Raw genomic sequence first — 23,040 nt, 5'->3', positions numbered from 1 at the left:
AGGGACAATGGACAATAATTTTATCTCTTTCATATATTACAGGATAATAAAAACTATAATGTTAAAGAAGAAGGAAATAAAATGTAAAAGTTAATAGCTAATTCATTCGCCACGCTAGTTCAGTCCTTGGCCTTTTCTGAACAGAGACTGCCAATAGTAACAAATTATGTGATGGTTTTGTGATGTGGACAGTTCACTTGGGACCAAGAGCAAATGACCAAACTTGAGGACCTGCCTCTTAAACTATGGATCCAAAGATCGTAGGTCAGATCTTTATTCACTACATAGTCTTCTGGAAAGAATAAATCTGCCAAGTGTCCAGAGGAAAAGTGAGTACTAAACAAGAGCATTTCAATCACCAGAAAGATAATTGCTACTTTATAGAATATTGTGGGCATAAAAGTAATAAACGTGCTTTGAGCTATTCATAGAAAGACACCATAGAAATCTACATTATGTACTGGCTTGCTTCATTCACTCTTTTATATGCAGGGCCTAGTTTTTCTATTTGTCCATGAACTCATTCAAATCAATGTTCCTTTTAAGTACTAAAACATTTCAGAGAAAGGGTAAAAAGAGAATTCAATGAATTGAGGGTAACTCAAGGAGCAGTACATACTCAGAATGCTAGTGTTTTCAAAGATAAAGAGATAGTCAGAAACCTAGGATAAAGTCCCTTCCAAATAGAGTTTATTTGGGTGAATCACATGTAGACCATAGATGTCGATCACTAACTGGATTTTCACTGTGGCCGCACTGTACTGAGGACGCCCCAACACCACAGAGTCTAAATAAACTAGTTATATAACCTTGAGCAGGTTGCTTCATCTTCCAGACCTGCTTTCTTTAATCTATTAACAGAAAGAGCTAGAAAGGTAACCTCTAAAGATCCCATGCTGCTCTAGTATATTCCAATCAGGGGTCCTGTCCTCTGTCAGCGTAGTTCCTATTTTTTATATTTTTCTCCATGGAAACATACAAACTACTGGGAAGTTGGCAAAAACAAATATAAGATCTTCATGTAAGACTTATGAATCTACTCCCACTCCCTACTTTCATAATTCTGTTTTACTGCCAGACCTTTTCAACCTAAAAAAATGTGCCATAACCAGGGAGTGGATAATGTAAGAATTAAGAGTTCATTGTTGAGAATACTGTGTGATGTAGGAAAGAAATAAGAGGAATCTAGAGTGGTATCGTTAACTAGGAATACTAAATAGCAGAGATGATAAGCAAAATGGCAAAATTGCCAAGTTTCTCTTACATGTCTTCCTAATTATCTTTACAGTGCCTTATAAGATCTACTTTTCTCCCCAGACATTCCATGTAGTCAATATATCCCTTAGCATCTCTGGCTCCCTTTGTTACCAACCTTATGCCCATTTTGGTCCTCATACTCTAGGCATTGCCTCAGGACTCTGGACATACTTTTCTTCCCTCCTTTTATGATAGCCTATTCACAGTTACTAATTTTCACCAAGCTATACTAATAAGAACACCTTAATAGCTGTCTCCTTTCTAAAAGTATTTTAATAAGGAAAAAGAAATGTATCTTTAACAATAAAGTAACGGCAAAATCAAAGTGTTAGTGGAACATATGTGAGATGTTGGCTCTTTTTTGGGGGTGGGGGAGGTAACAGGGAAGCTTCTGAGTTTCCAGAATATGACAAGCCACAAGAAGTCACCTATCTCATATAAAGAGACCCTTGTGATGACTGTTTGTTTCTAGGATATAAAATCAGACTGTATCAGGATGCTCACCCTGAGGAGGAAAGGAAGATAAGGCTAAATATAAATAGGCAGAGTAGAGTCAGTCTGGAGAGTTTCAAATGCGTATGCTGAAAACTTTGGATTTTATCCTATGGACAACAGGGAATTGTTGGAGGTTTATAAACTGTAAAGAGACATGACATAAAAAGTACTACTGTAGCAAAATTTATCTGATAGTGGTAAATATACTGGGACAAAGAGCAAAAGACTAAACAAAAAGAAAATCATTTTAGAGATTATTACCATTGCTCAGAGTTCAGGAAATGGACATAATGGAATTTATTTAAAAGACAGTAGGAAGAATAAATTGAAAGAAGTCTGTGATTTTACACAGAAAATGAAAAAGAGTGAAAGATTTTAAAAATTTGGATGACTAGGAATAGTTTAGATCATTGATCAAAATAAAGACTGATTTGGACAAATAAAGAAAAAAGCACATAAAGAAGAAAAAAAGCCAAAAAGCAGAAGGAACCCCATGTGAATGCCCTAAATCAGGTTGCATCAAACCATGAAGATCAGAAATGTAATATACTCAATATAGTCGATACTATTTTTTTTATTATTATGTTATGTTAATCACCATACATTACATCATTAGTTTTTGATGTAGTGTTCCATGATTCATTGTTTGTTATTTTTTTAAGATTTTATTTATTTATTTGACAGAGAGAGAGAGAGAGAGCACAAGCAGGGGGAGTGGCAGGCAGAGGGAGAGGGAGAAGAGAAGCAGTCTCCCCGCTGAGTAGAGAGCCTGATGTAGGGCTCGATCCCAGCTTAACCGACTGAGCCACCCAGGCGCCCCTAGTGAATACTATTAACAACCATAAATATCAAGGCATACATCCTTTTGCATGTAAATTATGGAAATACAGAGATGGGGGAAGGGAGGGAAGAAGGAAAAAGAGAAAGTGGGGGGGGGATCCAACCTAGAAATGAGAGAGGAACATATTTTTAAGTCAAAGAAGTGGTTTTAGATAAGGATCAGGGGTGTAAAAGTATATTCCAGACCGTTATTATAGGGGTACTTTTTAACATCACACTTGAGTTTCCCAACTATTGCTGTGCTATACCATTGACTAAGGAAAATGCCTTATGAGAAGGATCTCCAAAGATGCTTTCCAAATACACCATATACACAAAGATATAACACACACACACACACACCCACGCATGCATGCACATGTGCTTGCCCATATGCAGGTACACACTGAAAGGCTGCCATTCTTCTCTTACTTCATCACCTCAAATTAAAAGTGAGCAACCACATATTAAGCACAGAAATCTCCCCATTTATGATTTTGAAGAGATAGAGTTGAAAGCAATAAATGACTTGGAAGACTTACTGTATTTCTTAATTTACACATTTTTTCACCTTATAATATTTGTCTTATAAACATGGTATCTATATCAATATGGTATCCATATCAGCAGATTATCAATTATTTTTGTTATATTAAGTTTTTTTAATTAAGCCACTTTCCTTCCATATACACATGTGATTTGATAAAATTTTGAAAAAAAAGGTCGCTGAAATCATGTTTTTCTCAAAAAATAAAATAAGTAAAGATAAAGTTTTATCAATATAATTGGAGTACAGGGTCTTTTTAAAGAATCTTAAATAACTGAAAACCACTACCTCAGTGTCCATATAAAAACTACCTATTAAAGAAAAACACTGGAAACCTATTATATAAGTGATGACATGAAAATTATTTCTATAAACTATTACAAATTTTAATTAAATTTATAAATTTTCATTTTAGTTTTAACTTGAATAAGTATAAACTATTAAAAGCAATTGTTATAAAATAAAATACACATAGTTACACTTAATCATGAATATATTTTGTATCCATCCTTTTTTATTAGTATGTTGAAATAAAAAATGCTTATATTTTTCACTTATCAGGAAACAATGTATATAATTCTATATAATAACCTATATCTCTAAACATTATTTATGATGTGGTTCTTGAATCTTACATTTGTATCTGTAACTCTGCTGTTCTCTAGGAGGATCTGTAAAAATTCTGGCAATATTTTAGAGGCAGTGTCTTCTAATGAGTCCAACAATAGGCCTTTTTCATGTATCTACCAGTAGGTGGAGCAGACAACATAATTTATTACCCAAGAACAAGGACGGGAATGAAAGTCAGTTTATTTGGAATAAAACAAATCTGCACATGAGATTTTATTCAAAGGAAATATGTCCTATATGTGTTAGATTTAGTTTGACTGGTTACTGAATCAAAATAAGTAACTATTAAGTAATCAATCTTTGCAGAAAGATAAATTTAATTTACAAATGGAAGCAATGTTTGCATTCTACTTATTCAAATCAACTAAAATTAGCTTTCTTTTCATAAAACTTTTACAGGGACAAAGATTTTTTGATGTGTTCATTTAATAAGGGCACTAAACTCAATCCTGTTTCACAGGTGATGGGGTGCATAACAAATAGTATTTTCTGGGAAATATAATTGACTAATCCTATTATGTCTGTAGCAACAAATTAACCTTATTACTACTAGTAAATGGTGATTGATTATTTATGCAAATAAGTTACCATGTTCAGCTTTCTGAAATAAACATATACAAAAGGTGCTTTAATATGACTTGAACTTTTTAATTAATAAAACCCTGAGGGGTCTATTAATTCACTCATTGCAATATTAGTTATTTACTTGTGTAATTCCTATTAGTGCTAACATATTTGCTTGCATAAAGATGAGATACTTAATATCAGTAAAAATCAGGAATATATTTTGGAACTATTCTAAGATATACACTAGATTTGTACTAACACTGACTTTGAAACAGGTTATCAGTTTGAGTATGTCAGTATATCAGCATAATAGTCCTAAAATTATTAAAAATTAAATAACATATGACTTCATTTATTATCTATATATGAATTCACAAATACAATTTTGGCTTAGAAAATTCCTTACGTTTTCTAAAGCATTCTTTGTCTGAATTAACGTTTTATTTCTACTCATCTAAGTGAAGCTATATTAGACCTATGAAAACTTAGTCTGAAAATTCATATTCTACAAACTATCATTATATATCATTATAAATCACTCCTAAACTATTGAAATCACTAATAAAACAGTTCTAAAAAGGCTATTAGTATTATTCCCTTTAAATACATCAGCAGAACCTTTCTTATCCTGAGTACTTCTTATAAAAATTATTTACACTTGAATATTTATTCAGTAAATTTTCAAATAACTGCACAAATTGAGAGTTAAAACTGACACAAGCCTTTAATAACAAATACTCAATTCATACCTGGCTTTTATTTTGTACTTAAATGTATATTTAATATAATTTGAAATCAAAACTCTTAAAACACGCAATTAAATTAATCTGTAAATATCTCAGGAATGTTTTGAAATCTGCAGCTTAATTTCTCTCCCATAGCCAAGTCATGCTGAGAAAATCAGTAACAATACTCAAATTGAAACGTGTGTCTTTCATTCTCTGAGTCTTCCTTAGGTTAGGGAAAGGAAAGATTTTTGTGAAAATAAAATAATAAATGAAATCACAAAATCATAAATATAAATGGTTAATTTCAATAAGACCACCTATATAAACTGCAATTGAAAGGTATCAAATTTCTTTCTAGTAAAAATATTTGTTTGGGATACACTGAAATCAGAGTGAATATGCCTTGTGGTGAAGGATCATATAGTATACATTTATACGTCCTACTCCTGGTTCAGTATCAGATAGATTGTCAGTACTCAAAAATATGTTTTTTGGAATAATTAAAGAATTTTAAAGTTAAGATGTATATTCAATCTATTTATTAATGTTAGTGTTGCATATCTTTATTCAGGTTAAGGTGAATATTGCATACTTTTGTTTAGGTAAAGATGGTTTATAATTACGACTTGTAATATCAATTTAAAATTCAACTTTTTTACATCATGATGAAAAATAAGGAATAAAACATCTGAAATTCCAGTACCATCCCATTAGTAAAACTAATCCCCTGACGAATGCCAACAGATGAGACTAAGATGATACCACTGCTCTATTTCATTACAAAAAAAAAAAAAAAGTTTGCTTTGGGAATAAAAGTGTCTGCATAGATTCAAAGGGTTGTATTTTATCTCCAGTTATTTGTGATCAAATATGAAGATCACTATGACAAAACAGACCAACTTGCCAGATCCAAATGAAAATCTCTGCTATTTTTAGAATACTCTTCTCCAAGGAAGCGGATTTAAGAACATCATTTTCCCTCTGTTGCCCTCAGGCCTGTGAGGGCAGTTGTAAAATGGGGCAGGGGGATGTTGGGGAAGATCATTATAAATATTTCTAACTAATTTTCATTAATAACTAAAGGAAAGCAAAGAAAAGAAATGAGAAAAATGAATGCTTCCAAAAACTAAGACAAACAGAAGAAAATGAAAGTATAGAATCTTCATTTATCCTTGACAGGTTAAATACTTTTTTCAAAAAATATTTATTTATTTGACAGAGAGAGAGAGGGAGAGCATAAGCAGGCAGAGGGAGAGGGAGAAGCAGGCTTTCCGCTGAGCAGGGAGTCCGACATAGGGTTCGATCCCAGGAACCCGGGATCATGACCTGAGCCAAAAGCAGACACTTAACTGACTGAGCCAACCAGGTGCCCCTCGATAGGTTAAATTCTAATAATATGATTGTTATCATTTACTGGAATGCTCTCTAAGGGCCAGATAGTATTTTAAATATATTCAATTCTCGTAATGTTCTTTCAAATTGCAGAGTGAAACAGACAATTCCAGGTAATCTCCTGATATTTTACCCTAAGTGGGAGAGCTTGGATGCCAACTTACCTCTGATTTCAAAATGCCCATACTGTTTCTACTGTACACGGCGCCTCAAAAACAATCATTCTATTGGATGCCAAGGATTTCTGGAGACAAGGGATCACTAAACTAAAGTTTATATACCTGGATATTACCAGCAGTCTGCAAGGTATAAACAAGAAGGAAAATGGGCTAGGGCATTGACAGCTTGTATTTGTTAACACAAACATACCTAAAACACAGTGGTAATATTAAAAATTCATTAAGGTCAGGAGTCAAGTCACATGGTCAAGTTTGTGAAATAATTTGTTAAACCAGGTGTTTAAATTTAAAACTAAAATGAAATCAAAATAAAGAAATTATGCATACAAAGTATCTACCATACTCTGTGGCACAGGTAAGTATTCCATGGATATTTACTACCCCATTATTTTTTTTAAATTTTTTTAAAGATTTTATTTATTTATTTGAGAGAGACAGATAAAGCACGAGCAGGGTGAGGGGCAGCGGGAGAAGCAGGCTCTCTACTGAGAGAGCCCAATGTGGGGCTCAATCCTGGGACTCCGGGACCATGACCTCAGCAGAAGGTGGACACCTAACCAACTGAGCCACCCAGGCACCCCCTGCTGTTCCATTATTTTTATTAGTAAAATAACTAAGTCTTTATGGACTTTCTAAAATATTTCTCTATGTACTTGATATCTAAATAACCCTGGATAAAAGAGAATTAACAAATGTTTCCATTAAATCTGATTTCACCATTTAAAAAATTGTTTTTGCTGTTACATTACCCATCATAAGTATAAACAGCACAATTAGACCTCAGATTAAGAAAGATTCAAAGTATAAAAGGGATTCAGAGTTATCAAAATAAACAACTGTACCCAATAATTATTATCAGGTTTAAAGAATTAAAGATATATTTATGCCTCCCTTAGTTTCATCAAAATTAAAATTACTAATAACTGAAGTTAAAAAAAGAGAATTCCTGATATATGATTCTACATTTAAAAAAATGTAGCCCACCAACTACACGGATAAATTTTTTACATCATTATGGATTTATAATTGAAATTTAAAATACCTCGACTTTTTATTTTTTGTCTTTATTGCCTAAGTATTTAGAATCCAAAGACTTCAGTTTGAGTACCAGACCTATTATTACTAGTTTTATGTCTATAAATCAGTCCCGTAATTTTCTTTCAGTTTTCTCGTCTGTTAAATGGAGGTAACTCAGCTATACAAATCTAAGTAAATACTAAGATAGTCATCATTAGCGAAAGTATTGTTAATTACTCTACTAAATAGAGGCTAGAAGTGCAGTTCTCTGTTCTAGATGTACATGGCCAGTCCAGTACTTAATGTTTTTGAATTTGGATGCCTCGAACCATGACATTCAGTCTCAGATGACACCCACGGACACTCTGCCATGGACTTGACTTGCCCATGTCTGAGACATTTGAACTATGAGACTGAACTTGAAAGTCTATGAGAAAGAATAAAAACCCACAAATTGCTAGTTTCCTGCCTGAAGCTCGATTAACAAAATATACTTCAACCCCCAAATTCATGTTGTTTTTTAACCATATTTCTTTGTGAGCAGAATATTCTACACGCCAATGTATTTTTTCTTAGCAACTACGACAAGATCTGAGGCACTAAAATTTTGCCATTTGTAAGAAAATCATTCTAAGTATTCCAAATTCCACATTTGTATCTCACTATGAAGATGTAGTTGCTGAAGCAGGTTTGTTCAAAGCTTTACTTGAAAATGTGCATCAAACTTTAGAAAGGGTACAAGAATGGTTTTAATCTCAACATTAGCTCAAGTGAAAGAGAAAACCTGAAAGCGACCTCGGTTTAATAACTTCTTAGTTCTTGATCAATTCTCGAAACAACAATAAGCCACTCAGAATGGGTTTCAAAAGCGAGGTTATGCCCTTTGTGTTGTGTTATCACAGTGGCAGATCACACTGCTGACGTGGACCTTCTGCTGGCGTCCCAGCGGCTGCCTACGAAGCTGCTGTCACAGACGAGTCACGGTGCCTACGCGCACCTACACAGAAGCACGAAATTGAACGCGAAGTAGTGTCTTTGTGATATCTTTTCAACAAGTCATGTCCCATTCAGCCTGCTACTTTATCTCTGTCAGGCCAGGGGCCCAAGTGGTTTACGGGAGCTGTCAGGGACAGGTAGACCAACCTGCTTTGTGCTGAGGAGGTAATGCATCTTTCGGGCTTGGTAATCTCTTTTCTTCTCTTCCCTTTCGAGGTCGGCCTTCTTCTCCTCTCTTTCTTTCATCTCTGCAAACTCCTCCAGTGCCTCCCTGCATCAGAACAATCTGCAGTTATTTATGATACTAAAAATCTGCTAGCATTTTCCTTCTTCCACTGATGATAATCAAGAAATTTTTTGAGCGGCTACCATCACCCACATCCATCAAAATCAGTGGTGTAATCGATCTTACCTGCACATTCCACTGAATCTTTGTAATCTTTAAAAAGCATTTAAGTGATTTTTCAGTGGTTAAATTTTTTTAAATCAAATATCTACATATTATAATTAATTCAACAGCTAAGGAAATATATCAAGTGCAAAGTAAGTGAATGACTACATTGCCATTTTCTTTGGTTGAAGATTAGCTATTTTGGATATATGTAAATATCCCAAGAAACCATCTGAGCTACTGATTTCCTTTAAATTTTGATTTCATATTTACAAATCTCTAATCATTTATTTTGTATACTAACAGACTAATTTTGAAAGTGTGATGGATTTTTATAAATATGCTTAAGTTTACTTCAGTTAACAGTTCAAATAATACCAACATGTATTAACCTGCACTTGAAACGTTATTTTGTTCAATTATACAGGTAATTAAAATAAAAGCTAAACTAGGTGAATAAGTTCATGGCTTTCTAGGTATAATAAATTCCATTAAAATAATGAAAATTTCATCACTTATGTGTGTGTATCTAAGAAATTTAAACAAAAAATAAACTTTTAAAATATACTATATGAAAAATGCCTGATAAATAGAATAAGATATTATGAAATATGGAAAAAAATAAATCTTTTATTTTCACAGAACAAATGTAACTATTCATGTTAAAATAATGTTTTGAAATTATATGTTGTTCTTTTTTAAAAATAGATATGTAACTTAGTGTCCAGTTCTTTAAGTAAAATTTTAAGCAAATGATCTGAGCAGTTACCTCAAAGATATCAAGGGAAAGTAGAGGGAAAGATTCCAAAAATAAAAAAAGATTCTCATTTCTACTTCAATGTCTAGAAATATTTTTGTTGCAATTTTCTGTTAAAGGCTACTAATACAATACTTCATACAAGGTTACTTATGAAACACACTGACGTTTAAAAATCACCATGCTATGCTATTGCAGCAGAGCAATTTTTTCAACATAAGATTAAATTGCAAAATAAATGAATTACTTGGAGTGGCATGGCCCTCATTTTGCCACTCTTCTCTTGAAAATTGCTTATTAATATGAAAAAAGGAGTCAGAAAATAGCCTGTTTTACTTTATGCATAGTATTTTGGGGGCTTCTGCGCCCACAGAGCTGGACTAGCTGCACATTTAGATTGTGTTGGCAAGCTGGTACAATGACCTTTCTGACCTGCATCTCAAGGCTATTATTAATCGCTAAGTAACCTGGTAAAGCCAAACAAATTTGTTTCCATTGAAAGGATCTCTATCTGTGTCTGAGAATTTGTTCTGTACCAAACAAACCTCATTAACTGTGTCCATTTTTGACAAAGAACCAGGAGTTAGAAGGATTGGTGACCTTTCTTTGTCCTTAAGGTACAAATTTCAAGGCAGGTACATATGAATAAATGAGAATTTTTACCAGAAAAAATAACAATCACATGTTACATAAAAAGCTAAATGCATTATTAATTTTCATCTTTACTTTTAATATTATGTAAAAAAAAATTTATTCTATAATTCCTCTTGTAAGTCTTTAAGATAATTTAAAATAACCAACGAACTGCCTCTACAAGGATAATTATTCAGATATGCATGTATCCAATTTTATGTCATTCCAAAGATAAGCACAGTAATTTTCCAAGCAATCACAAAAATAAAAAAATATATCTACAAAGAAGTTTGTGCTCTATAAATGATAAATGATTTAATGAATAAGAAGAGATCTTACTTACATAAGAAAGAAAAAAATATCCAATATAATTGCACACACACATGAACAGGTAAGGTGCAAAGAAGTAATAGGACTTGGATACAAAATCAAAAGTATAAATTATTTGATGTTGTAAAAACAGTCCATCTCCTGGATATGGAAATGTAAACAAAAAACAGCATGAACTCAGGGAGCCTGACAAGGAAAGCAAAAACTGAGAGATACGTAAAAGAATGTCAGCTTCCAGTATGTAAAGAAAACACACCATAAACCCAGGAGGAATTGGGAAGGCCTAAAAATAAATCCAAGAAATTTGACAAAACATTAGAAAAACTAATCTGTGGTAATCTCAAAACACAAAAGTAATTAATTTAATAAATTTATACAATTTTTGAAAAAAAATCAATCTTATGTTCCTGATTTATTGCCATACTTGAGAGTGTACAGATATATTGAACACCACAGTTATATTCAGGTCAAATAGTCTTTGTTTAATGACCAAGTAGGAAGAGCTGAACAAATTTTTATCCCTGATATACAAGTTTTGTTACATCAATAGTGATGAAGAGATGTCTCAGTGTAAAGGATGTAATAAAAAATTATGATCCCATTAAAGACTAAATGATGGAAACCATTTGAACTAGGTTTCTTTATAAAATTATAAAAATTATCGATTTTTTATCCAGGGATTTTCTTTTTTAAATGCAGTACTTTTAAAACAGTTAAATTTTTTCCCAAATAATTCCAGGTTGTTTTCAATATATTTTTTTCATTTCAGGCATATATATTGTCTTATTTCTATCCTTAAAAAAAGTCCTGTGATATATATATGATAGATGTTACTAATTACCTTATTTTACAAATATAGTTAACACATAAAGAGATGAAGTGATGTATTCTAAATAACAAATCAGTTAATGGCAGAAATGGAATTAGGATCCTTAGATTTACAGATTATCTAATTGCAGATCAGGCTGTAGTCATCCTGATACAAGATATACTATGCAGAAGAGATTTTTTTTATTGAATGAACCACATACATTTTCCTTTATTTTATGATCCTGTTTTCTACTGTATAGCTAAAGAAACTTGGGTAAGTGCCAGGACTTCCTGTATCACTTTTCATAAATACAAATTATCTGGTGATATTAGTTTAAAAATGAAAGTAAAAATTACTGAAACTTTTGTAAAGTCTTTCATATTCAATATATTTTGCTAATGCTAATTATATTTATGATAAAATATTTACATATTCTAATTATGATAGCAATAATAAAAATAATAATAGCTACTTGGAAGCAATACAGTGGAATGGTTCACAGCATAAACTCTGAAATGACGCCTGGTTATATAAACTCTCTGCTGTGCTATTTACTAGCTTTAATATCTGAGTCTCAATATCCTCGTCTATAAAATGTAAATATATTAGTATTAGTATCTTTTTCATCAAGCTATTGTAAGGAACAAATACATTATCTACGTAAAGTACACAGAGTGGGGCTGCCACAAAGGAAGGTGCTACACGGGTGTTAGCTATATACTGAATTTTCACTCTAAGTCATATTCTAGACTACCTGTTTTATCAACTCAACTGGATACCAATCTTTTATACTTTCTCAAATTCCCTCAGTGATCTCTTCTTTTCTCTCTCCTGATCAGTGTGTAATTTGTAGATGAAATCCATGAAGCAAAGCATGGAATCTGGTTTTCTAAGAGGCATAGAGGCATGGCTGGTGGGAAATGGGACATGGGAGAGAGCCGTGCAAATAAATTTTCTCTTTTTCCATCTGCTGTGCACTGCTGAGAGTTCTCCTTGCAAACCTCTGTGGCTAATGGAGCATGCAGTGCGTACCTGCTGTACCCTGCTGAGTCACTATGGGACTCCATACAAAGTGGTGGCCAGGGCCGCAGAGCTCATCATATCACATTCCTCCCTACAGGACCAATGCATGAGTACTGGCAGCGGACAGCGCACGGCGAGCGGTATGCCACGGGAGAAAATCAGCTGCCTGGTCTCAGGTTTTGTCCCTCTCCCCCTCCATCCCTCATCCAGTGACTGGTGATTGAGGGAATACATAGGCCCAGAGCCTTTGTCTCACTTTGGGTCCACTCTAAAGACCCATCCAAATCCTGAGCTTCCTGAGATTGGCTGAGACTTCTGATGCAGTTCAACTTCCCTACCACCTTACAGCTGTTATTCCTCAAAGGCTCACCAATACAGTCCTGCACCAAATCGTTGCATTCTCGGACACTTCACTCCCACTCTTCCTCATCCTCACTGCCCTCAATATTAGTATAAAGTATTATCAGTTTAATAAAGTATTATCAGTCTAATAAAGTGTTATCAGTTTATCAGTCTAATAAAGTGTTATCAGTTTAATCCTACATTTACATTTTATTTCCAAGAGGTTCCTGGCTAAAACATACACTTTACCACTTTTAATCCTTTCACAATCCAGTGAGACAAGTATTAGCACTCCCATTTTATAGATTAGCAAATGAGAGTCACAGAGGTTAAATCTCCGTCCAAACTCCCAAACTAGAAGGTGAGACTTAGAATTTGAATATAGGTCTCACAGCAAAATCCATGCCTTTATGCAAAATACTATACTCATATCACATATTTTGCCCAAATCCAATACAGTTGATTCCTGAACAACACAAGTTTGAACTGCACAGGTCCACTTATATGCAGATTTTTTTCAACAAATACAATAGTGTAAATGTATTTTCTCCTCCTTATGAGTTTCTTAATAACATTTTCTTTTCTGAGTGCCTGGGTGGCACAATCAGTTGAGTGTCTGACTCCTGGTTTCCACTCAGGTCTGATCTCAGGGGTCCTGGAGGAGTCTGCTTGGGTTTCTCTCTCCCTCTTCCTCTGCCCTCCGCCCTGCACTCTCTCTTTCTCTCTCTCACCAAAATAAATAAATAAATCTTTTCAAAAAATAACATTTTCTTTTCTCTAGCTTACTTTATTGTAAGAATACAGAATACAATACTCCATATAAATAAGTGTTAATCAACTGTTTATGCTATTGGTAAGGCTACCAGTCAACAGCAGGGTATTGGTAGTTAAGTTTAGGGGGAGTCAAAACTTAAATGTGTATTTTCAACTGTACAGGGGGGTCAGTGCCCCTAACTCCCACATTGTTCAAGAGTCAACTATATCTTGCCATTGTTTGATTTTCTTATTCGTTTCAAAATAGGGTACTAAAAAAAAAATTATAATTTTTATCTTCTCGTCTTTGTAGGTCCAGAACCCCAAAACAAAAATCTCTACCTTTTCTCTAAAAAGGTTTCATATGGGGCACCTGGGTGGCTCAGTCAGTTAAGTGGCTGCCTTTGGCTCAGGTCATGATCCCAAGGTTCTGGAATGGAGCCCCACATCGGGCTCCTTGCTCAGCGGGAAGCCTGCTTCTCTCTCTGCAGGCCGCTCCGCCCCTGCTTGTGCAAGCTCGCACTCTTCTCTTTCTGACAAATAAATAAATTCTTTAAAGAAAAAAAAGGCTTCATAGATCACTTCAACAATAACCTCTAGCTGTTTCTACTTTCATAATCCTCTCTTTTATATGTCTGTTATATTTTACAATATATTTATAGCCACATGCATACACGGCTTCCTGAACTTTCCCCACCAAGTGCGGAGGTCCTAAAGGTCAGGATTAAGGTTTATTCATTGATATGTCCCTCCCAAAGTATTTGGTCTAATATCTGGTATAAACTAAATGCTACCATCCTTTTTAACTATTTCTCAGCTGACTAGTAGTACATTTCATCATTTATGATGGTTTAATTAGAAGAGGGAAGAAGCCACACTGAGAAAGCCTCTCTTGGGAAGTAGGGAAGAACCAGAATTCTGGCTCTTTGCCTATGAAGTGGTTCTCAGAGTGTGGTCTCTGGAAAACAGCATCAGTTTCACTTGGGAAATGTTGGAAATGCACAGTCTCAGGCTCCACCCCAGACCAACTCAGAAACCCTGGGCGGGCGGGGGGGGATCCTGAGGCAATCTCCTGCTTCCTAAAGTTTGAGAAGCACTAGTCTGCTGCAATGAAATTATCAACTCCGTTGAGGAATTAAGATAATTCAATCTTACTAATATGACATCATAAAGAGATGCCTTATATTCAGTTAATAATTTTAATATGAGTATCACCATATAAGCTAAAGCACTGAGAAGTACTACAAAGGAGACATGATATGTACACCACAATATTTTCATAGAAATCATAATTTTGACAGAGAAATTAAAAAAATGGAGATTTTTTTTAAAGCATAAATGCCCAAAATTTCAGAGGGAACTGGTAATAATATTATATAATCTCTCAAATAAAAACAAACTGCCATCATCTGTGACATCTTGAAGAAAAAATAATTCTAAGGAAATGGATTCAGACAATTCTCCAGAGTCCTCACTCTGTTTTAATGGGAAATGAAGTCAGTGATGTGCAAGAAGCCTTCAAAAAAAAAAAAAAAAAAGTTGAAAAGCATTACTTTCTGCTGTTGTATATTATGACATAAAAGTCTTTTAGTTAAATTTGTTGAATGTGCTTTGTTTTATCTTTCATAATTGTATGTTCTCAATATGTTCATATTAATTTAACCAAATAAATAGACAATAAAAGAAAGAAAGGGCAGTGAAATCTAAAATATAAGCAAAAATATTAACCACAAATAAAGCCAATTATATGCTTGGACTTGGTGTGTGACATTCAAAATGATTTGGGGAATGATAAAACCTTAGAACGGATTCTTTGGAAGTCAGAAAAATACCCAAAACGTTTGTATTAGAAACAAAAGCTTCCCTTTAAGTCAGTCACACCATTTAAACCACTTATTTTGTCTACCTGGTTACCGAGGCCTTGGACCGGCTGGACAGACAGGCATTGCAAATTTCATTAGGGTAGCACTTTACAAAGGGAAAATACAGTTTAAAATTAAGGACTGGGTAGCACACAGTCATTAATATTCAAGCACTCAGGCTGCTCCTGAGCTTCACGCCTTACTCTGAAACCTACAGTTTGAGACTTTGACATTCTGAAAATAGTTAGAAAAGTCCTCTCAGAAAATACTTTTAGCTACTCTTGAAAATCCTTTGCTGCTGTATAGATTAATTTCTCTTCAAAATGCCTAAGCTACTTTAAGAATGAATATCATGAAGAACATGAACACTCATTTGTTTATTCAGTCAGGCAGTCACAAGTATGTTTAAGATAGTAAAAGAAATAAAGATGTGTAAAGGCCAATCCCTGCCTTCAAGTAGCTTACAAATAAAATAACAGAGAACCAACTAGACTACAGACAGAAGATGAAGAAATATGGAGGCAGTGCTTAAACTCAGAGAAATCAGAAAAGGCTTCATGTAGGTGGCAGCCCTGGGAACTGACCTAAAGTGCTGGGAGAGAGGAGCGTGGTGAGGAAATGAGGCTGGATTACTCACAGGAAACTCTGGCTATCTTTGGTAGACGTGGTCCATCAACAACCAAGTGGGGGAAAAGCACTTTAGAGTAGAAGAAAGGTTTCCTGACCTAGGGTGAATGGGCTCTCTAAGGGTAATGCTAGCAAATTTGTACTCTATAGACGAGATATTTTGAGAATGAAAAAAGTAAAAGAGATGATAATGGTCGATGTTATAAAATTACAATACCATGACTTCACTCTGATCATAAAAAGGGATCATCCAATTGCTCCATTATTTCATTTGCCTACTTTGCATGATTTTAAAAAGCAATAAGACTCCATTCAAAGATCATTCATGAAAATCAATTTTTTTCTTCTTCTGGCTCCTTTGAACAAACTTAGTTGAAAAGAATTTTTTTTGTGTAGTATTCTTTCTAAAAATATGCACATATTTCACTGTAAAATTACTTTCTTTTCACTATTCTGTATAGTTGCTGTAAAAGGAAGTAAAATTTTATTTAATATATATGATGTCAAATAATTGAGAGTGACATTGTGCTAAGTACAACAGTAGGTATAATAATAAAATGTATTTACACAGTGCATTATTTTCAGGAGCTCCAAGTGCTTTCCAGACATTAATTCAACCTCACAACATTCCACTGAGGTTGGTAAGGGGCAGGTATTATTAACAAGGTTCCTGTTCTTCTTTGTGAAATGAAATGACTTTACAGATGGTGACTTTGAGACACAGCATGGGGGCTTTCCTGCATAAAGGTAGATCAAGGCACATCATATTTTCTCTCCTTTGTGTATCTTCACAGTGATTCAGTTGTGGAGGAGGAGTATCAAGCTACGGATGTTTTATTTGGGGTAGAGTTTAGAGTTGAGGTAGCTAAATTGCTATTTCATATAAAAAGAATTGCAAGATCTTATTTACTTTGTGTTCACTCAAATATCACACATTGTCTCTCATTTAAAATGTGTTAACTTCATTTTAAAGCAAAAATAATTGCTGCTGCTTTTGCATACAAGACACTCAACACTCAATCCAGGCACATCTCTGAATTAATCAGGATGCTATCGTAAAGCAACAATATACGAAGGTTGAGGTCAACATATTTTAAAGTAGTATCACATGTAGTAGTATATCACATATAATTTCAGAAAATTATCGAATGAGTTTTAGGATACTATTTATTGGCCAATTGTCTTGTAATCAGTCTAAGAAGTCAGAAGAAAATGCTGGTCAGAGTATCCAGATTTATGAATCATCACAAGACAAGTGTTAGCTGAAGTCCCAGAAGTGGAAGTGATTGTACAGAGCACAGACAGTGAAAAGGCAAATGCATCAAAGAGGAAAAATTAATATTTAAGATCAGGCAAATAAATGCGAATACACAAACAAAAAAGAAACCATCAGAAAAGTAGAAAGGAAACCAGGAGAGAGTGGTGTCACAGAATCTAAGCTGTAAGAGAGAGTAGAGAAAAAAAACGATCAACAGTGTCTTATGCTTTAAAGAACAGATAATACGAAGGCCCAATAGCCTACTGGACAGAATTATAAGTAATTCTTCTAGCAACAGCTACATTTTCTCAATACATTTTCACAATAACCTAAATGTATCCTCAAATATTGACTGAAGAAGTTTGTACACAAATATATCAAGTACCAGAATCTGATTTCCACTATATAAATTCACTCTCAATCAACAATATTAACAATAGCTTTACCAGTTTTTATCACAGAATTAAAAAGGAAAAAAAGGAACTCTCTTCCACCCATCTCATATCAAGAGATCAGCTAGGATAAGTGAGAGATAAGAACTTGCAATTCATCCATTCCTCAAAGTTGGACTCTATCCACAAACCAACATATTTTAGTTCCTTGCTTTCAAATGAATAACAACTTAATGTTATACTCTGGCTTTTTTTTTTTTTTTAATATCACCACAAAAAAGAGAGACTTGAAATTCAGAGGGCTTTTTTTCCTGTTTAAAATAAAAAGTTACTGAAGTCACTGTTCATTACATTACCAGTGTATCCTACTGAAGATTCAAATGTGAAATTTCTTTGAGATCAGGGCTAGAAAAAGCTGTTTCTTGGCATATGCATAATTTTTTTACATTTTCACAATGGGACATACTTAACTAATCACATTTCCTGATCAGTCACACCAATATAGTTATCATTCTGTATTTTCCTTTGCTGTGGTCTTTATTTCTTTTACTCTTTTTTTATGTAACTTTTTGTAAACTGCCTAAAATTCATTGTGTAAAGAGTTAAATTTGAAAAAAAAAAAAACTAAATACATATATATAAAGAAATTATATCCAATGCAATAAGCTTTTTCCTTTTATTAATTCTATTTCAGGAATGAAGCTTTTTATTCTTTTTATATACTTGGCTTTGAAAACTTTTTGAAATAGCAATATGTTAAAGGCAATACATTCCTGTTAAAAATATAGTATGTGGAAAGATTGGTAGATATCATTCCATACTGTAAAGTGATTATATCGATTATGTCATTAATTACTAATTATGGATACGTAACAGACTGTTTCTAAAGCAAAGAATATGCACTGTATTTTAGACACTCTAGTGTGTTATTATCTAAATTCTACCAAATTAATTGCTATACGAATTTTATCTTTACATATAAAATAATTCTACAGAGAAAAAGTAACATGTACAGCTAACATTACAGATTAATTTGGTTCTTGAAAACGAAAATGTTTTCTTTACATCTCAGGTTATTCCTTACTAAAAGAGCCTGTCATCTAGATACAATTAGATAAAGCCAAACCACTATCATTTAGTCGGCTGAGATCAGAATATTATACTTTTAAAATGAGGTTTATTGAAATGTTATCTTTAGGTAATCATATTTATTCTCCTTATTTACACAATATAAATGGTTTTCTACTTATGTCCTTGAAATAGTGAACAGGGACACCATAGTATGAAAAAGTGGCCTAGCTGCTGGAGTTCATAAATTTTGTTCAGCTTTGGATGAGTTCAAAGAATTGCCATGTAAGAAAAGCCTTACAGAGGGAATTTATCTGATTATGGCAGTAATAATTACCCAGCTGTTTATTGCAGATAGAGAAATAATTCATGTAGGCAATAGGCCGTGGTGGCAATGACACTCTGCATTTAGTAAATATGCAAACTGTTCACTTCTAATTAACCAAGCTAGAGGATGCCCTTATTAAATGTATAAACTAAAAGTGCCTTCCTGACAAGTGATGAATTGTTACATTGCACAAACTCTTGCCACAGAATTATTGGAGTGAACTTGGGGCTTAACTTCATTAAGAGATCTTGTGGGATAGTTAAATGAGGATGGACAGCATAACAAGGCTTACCTGACAGCCAATGATATGTTAGAGCTTAATGGAACTGCACCTTTTCTTCTGTCCTATTTAGTTCAGATTCACAATAGATAAATTGTGAACCTGTGAAGTTAATTTGAGTTCAAATAATAAAAATAAATGAAATAACATGATAACCCATTTATGGAGGTTACCTGACAGTTTACCTACCAAATGAATCTACAAAACAGCCAGTTTTCATAATTCATATATCTCTCATATAACTAAAACGGAAATATCTACCACTCTTTTCATTAACTTAAAATGTTTAGTAAAAATAAATGATTTTATTGACTAGCTTTAAAATAAAATACCTTTTCAAAAGGAAATGGATGGGCTTTATTAAAGAAAATAAATACAAAACAGAAATTACTCTTAATATTGACTCTGAATGAGTTTCATTTAATTTTACCAAATAACTAATGATGAAATGGTTCATCATCTATATTCTATGCTTAGCCTTATTTTAAGGTAACTATTCATTCTTTATCAAACATCTATACAAATATTTCCACTCCAACTAAGGAATTCTATGAAAAAATACCACTTAGAGGGAGGTCGCAGACATAATGAAACAAAACTAAAATGTTTCTAATTGAATTGTTGAGTAGGTAATAGTATTGACCTCATAGGTTTGTTGTGAAAATTGAAGGAGAGAATGAGAATAAAGGGCTCAGTGCAATACTTGGTATACAGTGAGTGCTCAATACATGCTGGTGATTCATAATGTGTTTGAGTGACAATAGCTCTATTTGATTAAAAAAATTAATGCCTAGTGTTTTCAATGGGAGGTTCACACTGAGATCTGCTAAGACTTTACACTTGTTCTTTCACCTACCTCACACGGCTCAGAGATTATAAAATGTGTGAACTGGCCTTTCCGATAGTATCACAGCATTCCTGTAAATGTTTAATTACACGCTTACTGTAAAACATGAAACAATATATAAAGGAAGTATTATATATTTTAAGAGAATCAGATTTTGTTACTATTGAAAATATAATTTGGCTCCTCAAAATTTATAATATTTAACTTAATTAACAAATATTTATGTACTAAGAATATATGTCTCATCTTCAAACAATTTATGCATTCATACATTTACTTACATACTTTTAATGCGTATTCTATGTCAAAAATAGGAAATAGGAAAATGTTCAATAGTATTATAAAGATAAAACTTCCACATCTTAATGAGAAAATACTATAATCAATGGAGTAAAACTGCTTTAAATAAGAAAATAGCCATGTATATAAATAATCCAAAAAAAAAAAAAGGTTTTATAAGTGTAAAACAACTTAGGCTCCACATCTTGAAGAGAGGGTAAGATTTTAAAAATTTAAGAAAGGACACTTAAGGAAAGGCATAACATAATAGCTAATACTGAGTGCTTATTAAAATAATTATGTATGGATTTCTAGGAAGATAGTGAATGTGTTATTTTGCCTATAATCTATTTCCAAAGTCAGCTAAATGAATAAAAAGAAACAAAAATAGAGGCAAAAACAAGGAACAGCCACAAAACCCATCATAAACTCAAGAGAATAAGTAGGAATTGAATGAATAAAGAATATTTAATTAAATTCATATTCAATTAAATTTAGACCACAAATACAGGGTATTTTCCTTAATCACAAAGTCAGTATAGTATGTGGGAAATAACTGAACAAGTCTGAGGAATCTAGTAAGAGTTCCAACCAAGAGGGATAAAGATAGGAATAACCAGATGCAGGACTAAAGGAGAGAAATTGCAGCCAAGTAATTTCTTTTTTTGTTGATCAGAGCTTCTGACTGAGTTGAAACCAGATGGCAAATCTGGGCTGGAGGAGAATAAGGAAAAGTAGCCTGAGAGCTGCTGAATAAAATAAACTCAGAAAAGAAAAGAGTCTATGAGCAATGAAACTTCACATTGATCTTGCTTCATGAAATCAATATCCACAGTGACAGGAGGTCAATTAGGACTTGGGAGGACAGTGTCAAGAGCACAGCTTCCCATTGCTCCAGCTTACTCCCTACCCTGTCATCAGACTGTTGAATGACTGAATGAGAAAACAAACCATCAATAATATCTAGCTGGAGCACTAAAAAAAGTACAAGAATTCTGAGACCCAATTAGAAATTTCAGTAAAGTATAAAATTACTTTGTTCAAAACATATTGCTTTCCTATATGTAAAAATAATAATAATAGACTGGAAAGATAGTGGAGTAAGAGGACCATAAGCTCACCTTGTCCCACAGATACAACTAGATAAAACTCACATCAGTGTAAACAACCCAGAAGATGACCTGAAGACTGGCACAACAAACTCCACAACTAAAGGTAGAGAAAAGGCCACATCAAAGTGGGTAGGAAGGGCAGAGATGCAGTGGGGAGCTAAATAAACCCACTGTGGGAGAGAGGAAGCCACAAGCACAGAGATGGGAGAGAAACAGACAATCACACTACGGAGCCTGCATGAAGAAGACAATCCCCATAAAAACTGGCTTTGAAAGCAAGAGGGGCCAAATTTTGTGAGTTCTTACAATTATTGGGACTTAAAACCTGGAATATTAAAAATCAACATGATGTAATGAGCACTGGGTATTATATAAGACTGATGAATCACCTCTGAAGCCAATAATACATTATATGTTAATTAACTGAATTTAAATTTAAAAAAAATAAAAAGTAAAACTTAAAAAAATAAATAAAAATTAAAAAACTATAAAATTACAGGGGCGCCTGGGTGGCTCAGCATTAAGCATCTGCCTTCAGCTCGGGTCATGATCTCAGGGTCCTGGGATCTAGCCCCGCATCGGGTTCCCTGCTCGGTGGGAAGCCTGCTTCTCCCTCTCCCACTCCCCCTGCTTGTGTTCCCTCTCTTGCTGTCTCTCTCTGTCAAATTAAAAAAAAAAAAAAAAAAAATATATATATATATATAAAATTACAAAAAAAAAAAAAAAAATCAGCAGGCTGGGTTCTGGGAGAGCCTGGAGGCTGTTGGGAGCTGAGTCACCACCCTTAAGGAGATAGCACAACAAACAGCCCCCTGAGATACAGCTTAGAAGCAGCAAGTTTGGAAAACACCTGGGGCATACAGGAGGGAGTGTTCTTTACTCAGAGCCTATCTAGGAAGGGTAAGGTTCCCAGGGAAACTCCTCCAGGAACAAATTAGCTGGCAGGCACCATTTCCCTCTCCTACCACCCAGCATAAACAGAGGGCCACCTGCCAGAACAAGCACAACAAAGACATTCACTATCTAACTTGCTTATACCAAGTCCCAGCCCCCTGGGCTTAAGGACCCACCCCTTCCAGACAGAGCTTCCTCAGTCCCACTGCTGCAGGTTCCCTCTCCCAAAAGACCACCACAAACTTTGCCAACACTGTTATCTCCTGACCCAGACACTCTGTGGGACCTTAGTCCTGGTGACTCCAGCAGCAGGCCCCACGGAAGACCTATGTACCTTGTTAAAACCGTGTACCCCACCCATGTGTGCTTTGCAGCACCCAAGTGGCCCAATGAGGTGGCAGCTGCAATGGCAGGTCTCACTTTGTA

The 23,040-nt window shown here is 34.1% G+C and overlaps 1 protein-coding gene across 7 annotated transcripts in view; it reads right to left on the bottom strand.

Annotated features, from left to right (window-relative positions):
- SPATA17 (spermatogenesis associated 17) overlaps positions 1-23,040 on the bottom strand; it is a 204,380-nt gene that overhangs the window by 128,131 nt on the left and 53,209 nt on the right. For all 7 annotated transcript variants that reach the window (XM_078078369.1, XM_078078373.1, XM_078078372.1 and 4 more), the window contains exon 6: positions 8,775-8,898. In XM_078078369.1, coding sequence (XP_077934495.1) covers positions 8,775-8,898 — 124 coding nt within the window. The remainder of the gene's footprint in view (positions 1-8,774; positions 8,899-23,040) is intronic.

The sequence above is a fragment of the Halichoerus grypus genome, chromosome 7 (genome assembly GCF_964656455.1).
Source record: "Halichoerus grypus chromosome 7, mHalGry1.hap1.1, whole genome shotgun sequence".
NCBI classification, from domain to species: domain Eukaryota; kingdom Metazoa; phylum Chordata; class Mammalia; order Carnivora; family Phocidae; genus Halichoerus; species Halichoerus grypus.
This window is presented reverse-complemented; position numbering and strand designations above follow the sequence as displayed.